Here is a 16,209-nt window from a genome sequence, read left to right on the forward strand (position 1 = left end):
ACAATGTAATAAAGAAGTGTTTTTATGTAGTTGGCTCCTCTTGTATACAGCAAATGTTCCCAGAAGCTCCATAAAGCTCTAAGGCTTAGCCATTGTGCACGTTTGAATGCTATGTAATAATTTATACTCAACAATTAATTAGCTCTAAATAGAAACTAGCACACCCCAATATTGCCATGGAGACCTGGTGTGCAAATATTAATGTGACACTGCGACCACTTTTCTTGCTTCCATCTCTTTTCTGGCTTGGCAATCCACCACCCACACTGAATCTGACCAACTGGACATTCTAGACATGTCAGCCATTAATCCAGCCTAACTTGATATTTCCCTTGAACATCCTTTCAATGTCAAGTTTTCATAATAAAATTGATACTATTGTCCTACAGGCCCCATCACATTGCTTCTGGGTTGTCCTGACATATACTATGGCACTAAATTGCTAGTCACTAGACAGTGAGGACACTTATGTTGTTCCTTTTGCATTTCAGACTGACACAACATGCCACTCAATCAGCCTCATCATGTTTCGGCAGACAGGCTGCCTCACAACTGAACGCATAAACCACACAAGTCCTCTGGCCAGTGGTAGGATAAGTTTTTCCATTTGTATTAGTACAACACATGTATTTACACTATTCACAAAGCAACAACTCACATCATACGCACGCACATACACACCTGTAGAAACCTGGATTCTCTATAAACTTCTTGTCTTCTTGCTTTGGCTAGTGGAGGGGCTGCCCTTGGATTTATCACACACTTCAGCACTTACACAAGAAACAGTGTAGGAAGTGCAAGATCACTGCCACTCTGTGCCTAAGAGTTTTCACTGTTGTACGAAGTGGCTGAGCTTTGTGGTGAAGAACCACTCTGAGTGTCCTCCAGTTGAGCACAGACATGCTTCTGTTTCCCTGTGGTGTCTGCTGGTTTCTCTGGCTGGCCTCTGCTGGGCGGATGCCTCTCTTCAGGCTCATCTTCTTCATCGACAGCATAGAACACAGTGTTGCACGCTGCAGGTGACAGCAGTTGAGAGCGTCATAATACAGCAGCATTGTTTCGCAAGTATAATGGTGCAACTTCAGCTGGTGATATTAAGATGCTCTTATTTTCAATGCAACAAATATGTAAACACAAAAACTAGATTAAGTGCAATGTAAATCATTTTTTTTTATTCACTCACTGATTAAACGCTAAAGAAAACTGGTGCGATGAAGAAAGAGTAAGAGAACTACGAACTTTCTCGAATTGAACTTGCCGCTGTCAACGAGAACTGCAGTCCATATATTAGCTTCATGTGCCTGATTTAAACGAACACATTCCTTTATTCCGGTATCACTACGGCGAATATTGCCATTCTTTTCCAAGGCAGATCGAAACACGTGTTTGGCATGGCTCCCGATAATCAGCAATAAGAAAACAAGCTGCGCAACATCAAAATGTCCACAGAACTTGTACTCACCTGTGAATGCTGCTGTGTACTGCTGTGATAGTTTCATCTTCAAGAACCTGACATAAAAGAAAACAGAAACGTGCGATACACGGTGCACCCGACTGCATTGTTCCTCCAGACTGTTTATATACATGTATAGCATCCCTGCAGGCGTACAGAAAAAGCTTTCTTACGCACCTAATTCGCTTGAAGACAGAATCCAAGTCTTTCTTGAGATCAAACAGGAGCTGCGTGTGCTTTTTCAAGTCTTGGCTAGCGACGGCGAAGCGGGTTGCCGAGAGTGCGTTGCAGTTGATCAACATCTCATTTGTCTTCTCAAGTCTCCCTAGCCTGAAAGTTACGGTCGAAAAACACCAAGTAGGTGCATTAGAGTAAACTATCGCGTGCGCTTGCCACTGGGTGAGGTAAGAATTTGGCATAGAGTGAAGTAGTGAATCATAACCGCTATTCATGCAGCTGTGCGGCTGCATATAAGTAATAAAAGGTACATACATCTACAGAGGCTACACATCAATTCAGTACGAGCGTCGTAGAGTTTCCACGCCTAGCTTAGGATCGCATCTCCGTTGAAATCATGAATGCACATAATACTTACACTTGCTTCTGGCACTGTATTATAGACTGGATATCTTTGTGATTAACTTGATTGGCCAGCGCATGAGCAATTACATCTGCCGCAGGCGATGAGCAGCAGCTGAAATCAATGTGCGCCATGTTGAAGCAGTCGCCAAGCCAGCCAAGCTAGCAAAGCCGATGTGATGGCTAAGTCAAGTCAGGTAAACAATTGCCACTGATAAAAAAAAGATTTTAAAAATGCAGACACCAATAATAGGTGTGATTTCTATAACTGAACTTTTTATTACTACGTTGTTAGTTGTTAACGAGTTATACTTATCCTGGATGGCAGCAGGGCCAGCTGGTTACAACTTTTTGGTTTCGTTTCCAGAACACCATCGCATGAGTGGTTCTGTCGTTGTTTCTACGAGTTATTGAACGCGTCATGTCCGCAGCAAATAGAAAACGTGGGCTAATTGTTTGCTGGCAAGAAAACGCAATGTTGTAATCATGATTACATTCACACAGCATCAAAACGTGGCTCTCGAATGAGCAATAAATGCACGGCGTACTCGGATATGCATACCTGATCAGCAATAAGCTATACATTGCGACAAGCTATGTATGCCTATTATGGTACTAGTAACTGCTGTCTATTATAGTATTATCGTGGATAAATATTTGTTAGGACATATAAGAATTATTCGAGAAGGCGGTAAATCGGCTGAGTAATGGACTGACTGGCAAATCTATGCGACGTGCGTTTATTATTATCGGTCCCAGTCGCAAGGCTGGCGGAGTATACAGAGCACGATTGCTAAATGTAATATATATATATACATACACACTAACTAGAAAGAAAAAAAGAAAAAAAAAGCTTTGTGACCCGGACGTGATTCGAACACGCAACCTTCTGATCTGGAGTCAGACGCGCTACCGTTGCGCCACCGAGTCCTATGGTGCATGCGTTTGTTAAGCACATATTTATAAAAAACGCAATACCAGCTTTTGTTTTGACAGATTTATCGAAATTTATTTATTTGCAGGAATTCTGGAGAATCCCTACGAAGCGAAAATGTCGGTGGCGGCTGTGCAAATCGCTCAGCAGCAACTGCTGCGGCAGACATTTCCGCGACTTCGGCGGCCACGAAGTCAGGATTCAGTACCAGCATACTGTAACGGTACACTTTTCTTGCGAAGTAAGCCTGCAATTAGATAGTAAGCAGTCAGTGTGTTTCAGGGTCTCCACTACACTATAGTCTCCACATTAGCCATGGAGGAAGGAAACTGAGGAGAGGCCCTACCTCCTACACGAGCTAGGAGAAAAGTGTGGAGAAAATGACGTGGTAGGTTCTTCTTTTTTTTGCTGACTTTTTATTTCTTTGCTGCAGCGGCCACGCCTTTCGGACCACAATGGCGGCTTTGTTATTGTTCTGTGCGTTCACACGTGTTGCTCGGTAGGTTTCGTACCGTGGCAAAGGCACCGTGCGGGCAGGTTTGCGTTGGTCTCCGTGTTTTGTTGCGCTGCGTTATCTGGACCGTGCTCTACCGGATGTTGCTGTGGCCAGGTGGGACAGGAGGAACTAAAGTTCGTGAAATGAACGCGCATGCAACGCTGTACGCAATGTACCGCGCCATGGCAACGGCAACGGACGAAGGAATATCCACGGGAAATTTTGCCCTCTTTGGCGGAATCATGCTAACGTGCTAACGATTGTTTAGAATTGCTGCGGAGCGCGCGCGGCCGAGCAGTACGGTTGCGCGCAGCGCGGCGTGGTTTCGTGAGAGATGTAAACAAGAGAGGAGAGCTGGCCCGATAGGCGGAGCAACGCCATGAACAACGCCAACTTCCGGCTTCACTTTAAAGAGTGACGTCAGGGCCTCTCCTCAGTTTCTTTCCTCCATGACATTAGCAAAGCATAAGCGCAGTTAGACATTATTTTCAAGGAGAACCTAAGCAATCCGTTGGTCACATCAATTTAATTTCTTAAATTCAACTTTATGGCATATGTTCGTATAGAAAAGTTGAAGGAGAGCCGATCTTGTTCCGTTTTTTCTAGATTTCCAATTGGCCTGTATCTAAAGATGGAAATAACTACCGTAAATATACACTGCATCTGTCCCTCTTTCCTGCCTTCGCGTTTCCGATTGGCAATCAGCAGCAGAGACAAGGCGTTTTATCGTGTAGTACGACGGCTTTATTCTATCTTTTTTTTTTCTTTCCCCTATGTTCAGAGAAACGAACTTTCCCGGTTCACGTGAAGTATGCACGCTAGAGCGAAATGCCAGCGCACATATGGAGCTTAGCTTTAACCACGAAGGAAACTAGTTCCGATGCGAAAGATTCACGTATATGGTACATGGAAATGCACAAGAACACCTGACTAGCATTGTATTTAACCTTTTTAATTAACAGAGGTGTTGGAATAGTGAAATTTCCGATAGACTTAAACCCGATGTATTCGAGAAAAACTGCAAGAGAATGTCAAGTTGAACATCAGTTATTATTATTATTATTATTGTAACCACAGTGAAATAATAACTTGCGTGGAGTCCGCTTAATGGAAAAAAGAAGAGGCTTCTTTCTGCATAATTTCATTTCACACACACACACACACACATATATATATATATATATATATATATATATCCGTTCGCAAGTAGACGTGCTGCGACAAAGTTTGTTAGTGAGAAGGAACTGCTTGTAGTTGTCCGGTACACCATGCAAATGACAATGGAACAAGAGAACAGCATGTCAGCAGCTACACATAGACGTGTTTTGTTCATTGAAGAACAGTTTGCTACAGTACCGCATGTTGTTTTAAAGGGATGTCGGTAAAATTTGCGTCCATAATAAATTGATTCACCTAAATCGAGCAAAAATATCGAATACAGGCTGCAGTTACCAGGGCAGACGGTGTATGGGCCGAGGCGTAGCCAGGGAGTAGCACACCGGGCAAGTAGTTCACCACACCCCCACAGAACACCAACCCCCAACCCCAGAGATTCCTGTGCATGCGGCCAGCAACCCCTCGCTCCCTGTCACCCTTCCCGCCTCCGGTACTCGCTCGCTATTCGGGGCTGTTTTGTTTTGCTCAACAGGGTGTTGAGAAACGACCGCTTCACTGGCGGCGCCCGACAGAGTCACTAGTGACTCTAGCGCTTGATACTACCTGAGACTGCCCAGCGCCGCTCGATCCCGCTACATACATAGAGGGTTGGGGCTTCTGCGCTTGCCTCAATCTCCTGCGCTTGCGCTCCCTATGAAGGCAGACACGTTCCACCTAGGTCAAATGGGTTGGGTAACTCTCTTTCTTGCTGCCCGAGTCTCGCCATGCCACTTGTAGACCTTACGTGTCAAACGCTAGGGTGCCATGGACGAGTAAGCGTGAAATTTCTGCAACAAATTATAGGCCTTATGACTCCTGATGTGATGAGTTCCGGACAAACGTACTGCCGAACTACGCCTTTCTGAAAGCCGCGCGCAAGGGTAAAGTTCAGTCCGATTGCATCATACGTGACGCGACAACGGGGCCATCTGCACCTGCGACACACATGCCTCCCCACATATGCATGATCCATCAATGGCTTCTTTCCGCTACGCAATGATACCAAAGTAAAGCGCATAACATCTACTCTGGCATTAGAGAGCTAGCTTACATGCTTAACTTATGATACAGCTAATAGGGGTCCTACGGTGTAATCTTGCAATCGCGTTTGCTACGTATCCGTAGCGGGCACGCTCTGGTCAGATGGAGTGGGCGCGGAATGGCATCCCTCTGTCTTGTTGTCCGAGTCTGTTCACGCCATTTCTGTGCCCTGCAGCGCTGCGATCGCGGGGCCACCATAAACAATCAAGCGTGGAACTTCTACTCTGCGACTGATTGCACCCTTGTAAGCTTTATAACGCCTGAAAAATACTGTTTTGAGTTTGGTGGATTATAGCTAAAATGACTGAGTGAGCTCTCTCAACCGCGTCCACTCGGATCGACAAACGTACTGCCGAGCTGTGTGTAGAGGCACATGGATCCACAGATCCACGTGCCTCTACACAATGATACCAAAGGACGGCGCGTGGATAGTACGGTTGCAAATATATAAGCGATAATGCTACAACATATTTTCGTTACATTCTGTTTTAGAAAGTTTCCGCGTGGGAGGGTGTTTCCAGCGCTCGTTCCGCTCGGACGTGTTTTTCCGTAGCTCCGGATTTTCGCCCCGTTTGCTGGTTTTATTCCCCGCTACTGGAACTCTGTTGTTTATGGACCGCTTTGGCGGTTCGTAATTACTACTGGCGCCTATCTACAAGGTCCGTCGTCATCTACACCCTCCTGCTGCGTCGTCCAACTCGAGTTCTTGCGCGGCTTCGCGAGTGCGAGTGCCCCCGCGGCACTCGCTGCGTCGGCGCGGAGCATCCAAGCTGTTGTCCGCTGCGTCGAAAGAGCGAAACATTACCGATGCAACTGCCATCCAAGACAGGAGCGTCTCCTTCGTGGGGACAAGTGCAACGTGCGAAGGCGGTACCCTGAGGATGGATACCACCAACATGGAGCAGAACAGCCCTGCTGTCGTGGCGCACACCTCGGCCAAGAGAACGAAGGAAGCTACAGCTGGCCTTCCATCGGATGAAAATGTAGCTCCAGCAGCCCCGAAAAGACCTCGCTCATCACAAGGCCTGCCCGCACGACCGACACACACGTCTCCGGAGTCGCCAACGATATCGTGGTACAAAGTGGTTATCAAGCCTCGTGCTAGATATGACATGTCCACTCTGCACAACCGTATCATTCAAGCGGCCCTGGACGCCTGCCTCGAAACTTCCCGATTTCAAGGTTTTAATTGCTCTACACAAACCCACTAATACGGTCTCAGTATGGTTGTCTGCTATGGCACTAGTTTATAAACTCGAAGAACTGCAACAAATACAAGTCTCGGAAGAATGTGTCCTTCCACTCCAGGCGTACCTCGCCAGTGGTACCGATTTAAGACGCTACGTGGTTAATGGCGTTGACCTTGACGTGGAACCCGAGAGGCTCCTGCAGGAACTATCGTGTCCCACACACAAGGTCGTGGTTGCTCGCTACCTAGGCAGCGGTCGTACGTGCCTAATCACGCTTCAAGGTCCTAATTCCCCACCTGAACGTATCCTGTATTACGGGTGCGTACTGCGCCCGCGTCCGTTCAAGCCTTCTGTTGTGTACTGCTACTCTTGCTTTAGACAGGGACACATGAAATCATCCTGCCCCTACCCACCCAAGGACGACACCATGGAGCCTGAACCATCAGCATCGTTTAGATGCGGCCTATGCCAAACAAACGATCATGACATCACTTCCACGACGTGTCCTACGAAGTTGAAGGCCACTAAGAAGGTTCGACAACGCCATTCTCGACAGCCAGCAAGGACCCCTCGAGATCCACCAATGAAACAAGTCCCTGTGTAGAACCGTTACGCTGTTTTGGCCTCGCTGGAAGAGGACGCTAGCCAGGTGACAAAAGCAAGTACAGCGACAAGTGATGCTGCGCACTCGTACCTATAGTGCAGCTGTTAGGTCGTCCACTTCACGACCGCAACGGACATCACAATCGATAGAAGACACGCCGCTTCCTTTGACAGACGAAGAGTTCGAGATCGACGCTCGCCTGGCCACTCTTGAAAAGGAAATCCAACGTCTCAAGGAACGCCGTACAGTGCTCCGGCGTCGTCATGACGGAGCGCGGCCGTCGCATTCGTCGTCGACGTCTAGTGCTGCTCATATGGCTAACCCGGCATCTGTGTCGAAACCTCTTTCACCCCAAGAACTCTTGCGCTTCGTTGCGCAACAGCTCCAGCATCTCACCTCGGTTCTACTGGCCAATCTTAACCTATGATGACTGCTACGTCATCAAGTGTGCCAGAAGGCATCTTACAGTGGAAGTGTCGCGGCATCGCGGGGAAGGTCGGAGAGCTGCGTCAGCGTCTCAGATATGGGAAGCTGCGTGTTTGGGCTCTACTGCTTCAAGAATCCAACGGCCTGCCACCCATTTCAGGATTTGTGGCCTACTCATCGCCTTCAATGTTGGATCGTAGGAGTGCTACGCCCGATGTTCCTCCAGGAAAGGCTGCAGCGTATGTAAGATGCACTCTTCATCAGACACGCGTTATCTTTCACGGTGGTGTACTTTATGGCAAGAAGTCGTGGCCGTATTGGTTCGTCTCCAACGCACGGACGTTATCATCGTTTCGTACTATGCCCGCCCCTATACAGCGGTCGTGCGGCTCGGTTGTGTCTCGGCTGGTTGGCGCACCTACGACAGAAGCATCCTGGTTGCCCCATTATGGTAGCAGGAGATTTTAACGCCCCCCACATCACATGGGGATGCGCTATTTCCAGTGCGCGTGGTACGTGTGTGCTGGACACATATATGGACGTCCAGTTCACTCTGCTTAATAATGTGTCAGTGCCTACTCGTAGGCGTGACCACCCTCGCGCACCGCCACACTCACCGGACTTATCTTGGTGGCTAGGAAGGACGACCGTCTCGTGGTCATGTGAACCTGACTGCTGGGGTAGCGACGATCATCCGATTCACCTTGGCTTATCTTCGGGCGGAACAGGCCGCCTCCGCCGACTATGTCGAGTGGTGGACTGGGATCGATACAGGGCGGTATCAGAAAGCAATGTATCCAACCCCATGCTGGACCCGTCCCATTGTATTAAGGCGGCATTAGTTGAGGTGACACGTACGTCGTGGGTTGATGAATCGCGAACCGCTCCTGATTTGCAACTTCTGCGTCTCTGGGCGTCGCGCCGCCAGGCAGAACTTGCATCAGAACGTGAACCTGCATCAAATACCCTTCAGTTAGAAGCCCAACGCCTTACTGCAGTAGCTCGGCGCCATGAACACCGCTTAGAACGTGGCCGCTGGATGGACTGGTGCTCTTCTCTCGGACCTTCGTCGTCCAATGCCTCTATTTGGCGCACCTTCCGAAAAATGGAACGTGGTCAGCGCTCTCCAGAACCCGCAACCTGTGCCCTGTTAGCATCGGGCCAGACACCAGCAGTATTCGTAGAAACTGTCGCCCACACCTCTTTTTCGGCTTTGGACACAGCACCGCCTCCCTTCGTTGTTCAAAACTGCCTTCTCGCGGACGCAGGCACGCCACCTACGCTCTCCGACATCGAGGGTATACAAGCTGTCTTCACTATGGCGGAATTTTTAGCGGCAATAGACCTGTCGAAGCCATGCAAGGCACCAGGACCGGATGGCATACCGTATGAACTTTATAAAAACACGGAAGGCAAGGTTCTCGAAGTGCTGTTGGGGCCATAAACGAAGCTTGGGCTACATGAGTCATTCCCGATTATTGGCGGCATGCAGAAATGGGCCCTATTCCCAAACCCGGAAAACCCCAAGATAATATCGCTCATATGCGCCCATTAGCACTAACCTCAACGTTAGGCAAGCTGATGGAGCGTATGCTCGCGACACGTATTACATGGTGGCTCGAGCGGTACTGATGGTATCATCCTGGCCATATCGGTTTCCGTGCTCATCTAGGCGCAGAGGATGGCCTTGCATACCTATCTTCTATGGTTCTCATCGGAGGCCGCTCCCGAAGAATTCGCACGATTATGGCAATGGATATTCGTAAAGCGTACGACCATGTGAGTCACGAAGCAATTGTCGGAATTCTCCATTGGCTTCAGTTCCCTAGCCGTGTCTGCACATTCGTCGAAGCCTTCCTGTCCGCTCGCACCTTCTCCATTCGCCTGGCTGGCCAAGCAGCAAGTCATTTCGTCGCACATCGGAGTGTCCCACAAGGATCTGTGCTCGCACCAGTCCTCTTCAATATTGCTCTCCTTCCACTAGCTTGGAAGCTAGCCACGATACATAACGCACAGTACATAATGTACGCAGATGACATCACTGTCTGGTCAGTTGATCCTGGAATCTGCACCAATCCAAGAGGCCCTAAATGTGACGCACAACTGGTGTGCTCAGATAGGTCTTGACATTTCCAAGGACAAGACGACGTACATGTCAGTAGCGAACAAGTATGGGCGCCGTCTACTGGCACTCCGGCCTCTTCAGTTAACTCTGGATCAACAACCATTACACGAGGCTTCAACTGTCCGTGTACTCGGCCTTGAAATGGATTCCTCCGGATCTGCGGGACCTTGAGTCAAGAATGCAAAGCAACAAGCCACAGAAACGATACAGTTGATACGTCGGATTGCGAAGAAATCTGGCGGAGCGAGCACCAACATTGCTCGCCTTCTTGTCCGTTCTGTATTGCAACCACGATTCGTCTACAGAGCCCAGTTTCATCATCTCACGAAGGCCACGCGGGCCATAACGGGACTACCACGTCTCACTCCGTTGCCAACCCTACAGGCCGAGTCCCAACTCAACACTATCGACGAACTCGTACACCAACGTCGATGCGTGCGCGCCCAAAAGCCATCATATTTCTGTTCGGCTGCTTCACTGGCCCGGTACATGGGACACGAAATAGTCAATCCAGCATCTACGAGACCCGATGTAGCTCCGTGGAAAAGGGTACAATTAAGTGACAATAAGCCTCTTGGTCGTCTGTATAGCCCGGTTCCTTGCAGGCGAATGCCCAAGTTTCCCGCCTTCGTCGCGCCGATGATAATCAAGACGATGCGACACTTGTAGCATACATTGATGGCAGTGTTAATGGCACCATGATTCACACAGCTCTCGTGTGTCCATTGATACCAGAGGCAGGCCAGACGTGCTCGTATGTTGCCGATCCTGCACCACCGGCCTCCCTTGCCGAGCTTGCTGCCATACGAGACGGCTTGGCCGCGTTGCTACCTACTGTTCAAGCTGTTCAATACTCTCAACTCATCATTCGCACAGACTCTACTCAAGCCATCCACGACATACGGAGGGTATCTCGGTCCACTCTATTCTCAGATAGCATTCACCATCTTGCTGCCACTACGAATATCCTCATACGCGTCCAGTGGGTGCCTCGAGCAGTCCTGCCGGGTCTCCTTGAAGCAGATATGGCAACTCACTCACAGATTATAACATACCTGCTTCCACATTTTCCTGAAGACGCCTGTGGACGACTGATCCGGGAAAAGGAAAACCTCCGACGTACCACACGAGCTCTCATACCTCCGTGTGGGTCAGACCTCCCTGGTGGGTTAACCCGCCGAGAGGAGGTTACGTTAAGGAGGCTAGGTGTCGGGGTCGCGCTCACCCCGTCTGTGACCGCTCTCTGGCCACAACAGTAACATGGTCCTTACGGCTCATCGTGCCCATATTGCAACACATAAATCCAAAATGTGACAGTGACACACCTATTATGGACGTGCCCAGGACTTCATCTAAGCCGTCTCTGCCACCTTCGGGCAACAGGCCTTCGCCCTAGCCGCCCACCCGACCTTGAACGTTGGATTCATGGACCACATCATCGTTCACTCCTAGATTTTTTACACGAGTCGAATCTGTTCGTGTATTTTTAACATCCTTTGTATTATACCTAAGGGCATGCTTTCGAATAAAAAAAAAGTGTCCGCCTCTGGCCGATTTAGAGACGTTCCACGCTAAACATGGAAAATCGTGCATAGGCTACTTAAATGCGAAGCATATTCTTATTGAATGACTGAAAATTATTGAACAGAAGTCACCTGGTCCGTGCGCTAAGAAATTGTTGTCTCTGCGCAACGACTGCAGTTCTCCTGCAGCATTCCTGTAGACTTCGTTGTTATTGCTTATATTCGAATAGAAAAGAATACTGGACAATTTCGAATAGAGAATTCTCCAATCGAACACGAATTGAACAAGAAAGATTATTCGATTCGTATTCGAAATTTCGTGTATTCGCACACCCCTACTTTTTATTTAACCTGTTCAATTAAAGCACTTACAGCGCGCACATTTTGCAATTAGGCAGCATAGGTCGGTCAGTGCTAGTCGTAATCCATTTACCAAATAATCTGAACAAAGCAACGATCCACTAAAGTGCATATAGCGAATACTTGTTGACGTTCCACATATGTTTGTCCCGCAGTGAGTTAAGAAAGCTAATTGTTTGCGAAGTATAATAACTGGCCCACAAATTCATTGTGCCTCACATTTTGAATGTATACGTTACATTTCACAGTATTTCTGACGAATACAAATGGTATAGTCCTAACTGATTTCTATTCAGTAATTGCAACATGTGCAGTAAATTATGAGATGGGCAGTTAGGTTAAGTAGTGAATTTCCGACAATTATACGTAATTACATGCTTAAATTGGTCGTGCATCGAGTAATGCCCGCCTGTACAAGTACTCGAGCAGAAGAAGCTGAATTGCAATACACTGCAAGAGAATATACTTTTCTGTGCGGCGGACACACCACACCCAGGACGATAACCAAGCGATTACTTTGCCTTGTGCAGGGTATCTTCGGTTTTGCGATGATAACAGCCTGAAGCACGCAGCTTTATCATTATTTCCCCGACGATATATCGCAGCCTGTTCTCGACAACCTTGTGTTCAACCACACGAGGTCGTCACCGCTCCTAAGCACGACGCTGCTGGCGACACCTTATGGCCCTCGTGGTGTAACGTCATCTGAGGCTCCGGGTATAAAACAACCTACACATCAATTTGACTTCTAAGGGCACGGCGGACGCAGCACTGCCATGGCGCTAACCAAGCGATTACCTTGCCTTGTGCAGGTCAGTTGTATTGATATTCATTTCGTACTGACTGCTGTTGTATTGTGGTCCTGCAGTGCCCCACACAGTACCTTGAATTTGCGCACAGCTGTGTGAACGTCTGCAGACTTTTACTGTGTGGCGACGAGCAGCAAAATCCAGGCCCCTGCTAGATGGGCAAGCTATCCTCCGTAATGAGATGCTGGAGTTAAAACTTCAACTTGTAAAAACTGAGAATGTCATTAGTGAATTGCATAGTATGTTTGCTCAGTTTGAAAGAAAGCTCTCTGAAACCTTAGCTAAGCCAGACCAGGCAAGCTAAATACATTCATCACTTCAGTCGAATAGTATATTCCTTAAGTTCTCAGACTAAAAAATTGACAGACCTTGAGGATCGAAACAGGCGGTCTAACCTTGTTATTCATGGCATTCCACAGGGCCCGAATGAAAGGGAAGCATTACTAAAGGAAACAGTATAGTTAAGGAAGTGTTCCGAGATAAATTGGAGGTGAAATGCGATTGGATAGGGCGTATCCACCGGCTTTGTAAACAAAAAGGCAAAAGGCCTATCATATTACATATATAAGACTATAACCAAAATAAGATAATATTAGAAAATGCGAAAAAACTTAAGAGGTCAAGTATTTTCATTCACAAATGATGATTCGCAGTCAACATTAAAGAAACGCAAACTACTTTGGAGCAGCGCAAAGCAAGACAATCAACAAGGAAGAAAAGTATTCATTCAAGATAAACTTAAAATGGACAGAGGCTTACATATCTCAGATGGGAAGCAAAATATAAAAGTAAAAATGACATATAACCGAAATCATCAGGTAGAAGCATGGCGGGAGACTGCCTTTGCATAGAAAATGCTCCGCCTGTTAAGTATGAACGCCTGCAGCATTAAAAATATATCTGAGGTATTGGAATTACTCCTAGTGCAGCAGGATGCACACATTACTATTATAACAGAAACGTGGCTTCATACTGAAATATCTGATTCTTAAACTGTTTTCCGCGTGAATCACTTAACTAAAGGTGGCGGAGTAGCGGTGCTTGTTAAAAATCAAATGGATGCTATACTGAATGAGACTGCACTTGAGTGTGCATCAAGCTCTCTATTTGTAGGCAAACGTTTATTGTCTATGCTTTATATCGACCTCCCGACGCGGCTTCGGAATTCCTAGCCAAATACAGGTACTCATGCACCAGTATAAAAACAATAAAACAATATTGGGTGGCGATTTTAATCTCCCTGTTATTAACTGGGATCGGCTTGATGCCGGAAATGACGCGAATGTTATCCTCTATATAATGTTAAAGCACGATATTATCCAAGTCGTAAACCATCCGACTCGTGTGCATGGCTGTTGCAGTTCTGTTTTAGATTTAGTGCTTCTTCCTCACTGTATTGTTGATTACACTGCAGATATCGAACACGGGCTATCAGATCACAAACCAGTCAATGTTTCTATGTCGATTTCTTGAAATGAAGTGCAAAACGAAACTCCTGTACATTACTACAAAGGTTACTCACGTGCAGATGATGTGTCATTCACTGATCACTTAGAGGCATGTCCTACCGATTTTGATAACGGTGATGTTGGCGTTTTATGATAACGCTTTAAGAGGATATATGACAAAACGAAAGAAATTACACAAGAAAACGCCGTGGATGGTGCGAGACATCATCCATTTACAACGCGAAGTGAAAAGATTAAAAGAGAACGGCGCACCACTTAAGGTCGCAACGCGCAAACCAACGGAATACTTGCAAGTGCATCGCATCGTTCAAGGTAACGTTATTTCAGTACAGCGCTACCAAGCTTTATTAAAACCCATCAGACTAAATTTTGGAACTACTTGAATGAAAAAAAAATAGTTTCACAGATTTTTGCTAATGCGGTTATTATTAACAAACAAGGAGGCATTGCCGAACAATTCAATATATACTTCAACAGCGTATTTTCTGCTGCAACTGATGACGTTCCCTCTACCACAAACACTGCAATTAGAAAATTTTCAAATAGTATCAGTTTCCCTGGAGTGCCCTCAATGCTACTTAACTTGAAAACTAAAACTTCTTCTGGACCCGATAACATACCATATTTCATGCTTCCTTCTCGTGTTCGAGATGGCCCAAGGACTGGAGGACAGCCCGTGTGGTGCCCCTTTTTAAGAAAGGCGACTGACTAAATTGAGAAAACTACCGCCCCGTCTCACTAACGTAAACTTGCTGTAAACTAATAGAGAATATTATTGCAAAAGCCATGAACGAGTTTTCTGAAGAGAATAAAATGCTAACCAACTCTCAACCTGGTTTCAGAAAGGGGGATATTTTACAGTAACACTAGTCACAGTCATTCACACTTTGGCTTCTTCTATTGAAAACAACAACCAACTTGATTTAATTTTTCTGAATTTTAGCAAAGCTTTCGATAAGGTACCTAAATCCAAACTAATATTTAAGCTAAAAAACTATGGCATACCAGAACTACTTGTTTCTTGGATCGCTGAATACTGAAACAATCGCGAACAGTTCGTGGATTTAGTGGGCATCACTTGGCCTGTCTTCCAGTTTCATCTGGGGTACCACAGAGAAGTGTACTGGGTCCTTTGTTGTTCCTCCTGTACGTGAATGCCATTGTTGATGTTGTAAAACCGAAATTTCAAATAATCCTATATGAAGATGATTGTGTCTTGTTTAAAGAAATTAGCCACACTTGTGACCAAGATGATCTGAATGAGAGCCTCAGTAAAATGTTCTATTGGCGCAATCAATCGGGGATGGCCTTAAATGTTGAAAAAAGTGTTTTTTTTTTTTCATTTCCCGCAAGAAAACATCTCTCTCTTTCTCTCTCTTATAGTTGCATGTTAGGCTCTTCTGCGCTTAGACAAATTTCCAGCTATAAATATTTAGCAACCTGTCCTGGAACCTCCATGAGCAAAATATATCTCACTGCTTCCCGTAAACTGCGCTTTCTCAAATTCAAGCTTAAACACGCCCCATCCTCTGTTAAACTACTCGCCTGTTATTACTTTATTCGACCGAAGCTCGAGCACGCCTGTATTATCTGGAATCCCTACACACAATTTAACATAAAGAAACTTGAACGAATCCAAAGACAGGTTATCCGGTTCGTTTACTACAAATTTTCGACATTCGGCTCTCCAACGGAACTAATGAGGTCTAATAGTATTACTACACTTCAATCGCGTCGAAAAAAATTACGGATGGGCTTTCTTTCTCAGTTACCTAATAACAAACTGGCAATCGACCGGGCAATATTGTGAATCCACTAATAACGAGACCTACTCGCCAACATCACCAAAATGCTCTAACCCCCTATTTTGCCTGAAGCAACCTATTTAAACACTCTCTTTCAGCGCACCATTAATGATTGGAATGACTTGCCTTTATAAAATTTGTATCATCATTATTTACTTTTTGTGTCATCCTTATTACTGTATTGTTGCACCATTTTGTTGTATTAGCATTGTTGTACTTATTGTGACCTAATATTGTATT

The 16,209-nt window shown here is 46.4% G+C and overlaps 2 protein-coding genes and 1 non-coding gene across 3 annotated transcripts in view; 1 reads left to right on the top strand and 2 right to left on the bottom strand.

Moving 5' to 3' along the window:
- Positions 1-581: 581 nt before the first annotated feature.
- LOC126535867 (kxDL motif-containing protein CG10681) lies at positions 582-2,206 on the bottom strand. The gene is made up of 4 exons (XM_050182714.3): positions 2,049-2,206; positions 1,631-1,783; positions 1,463-1,509; positions 582-1,013 (listed from the first exon to the last, which is right to left on the bottom strand). Exons 1-4 carry the CDS (start codon positions 2,165-2,167, stop codon positions 820-822), a joined length of 513 nt encoding a protein of 170 aa, XP_050038671.1. The 5' UTR covers positions 2,168-2,206; the 3' UTR covers positions 582-819.
- An 83-nt stretch (positions 2,207-2,289) lies between these two features.
- Positions 2,290-16,209, top strand: part of LOC126535870 (uncharacterized) — a 41,551-nt gene continuing 27,631 nt past the window's right edge. Inside the window, exon 1 of the mRNA XM_050182716.2 lies at positions 2,290-3,354. The gene's annotated coding sequence lies outside the window, so the exon portion shown is untranslated. The remainder of the gene's footprint in view (positions 3,355-16,209) is intronic.
- Positions 2,891-2,962, bottom strand: TRNAW-CCA (transfer RNA tryptophan (anticodon CCA)). Its single transcript has one exon. It is a non-coding gene; the product is annotated as a tRNA-Trp (tRNA).

This window comes from Dermacentor andersoni, chromosome 4 (genome assembly GCF_023375885.2).
Source record: "Dermacentor andersoni chromosome 4, qqDerAnde1_hic_scaffold, whole genome shotgun sequence".
Taxonomy (NCBI): Eukaryota; Metazoa; Arthropoda; class Arachnida; order Ixodida; family Ixodidae; genus Dermacentor; species Dermacentor andersoni.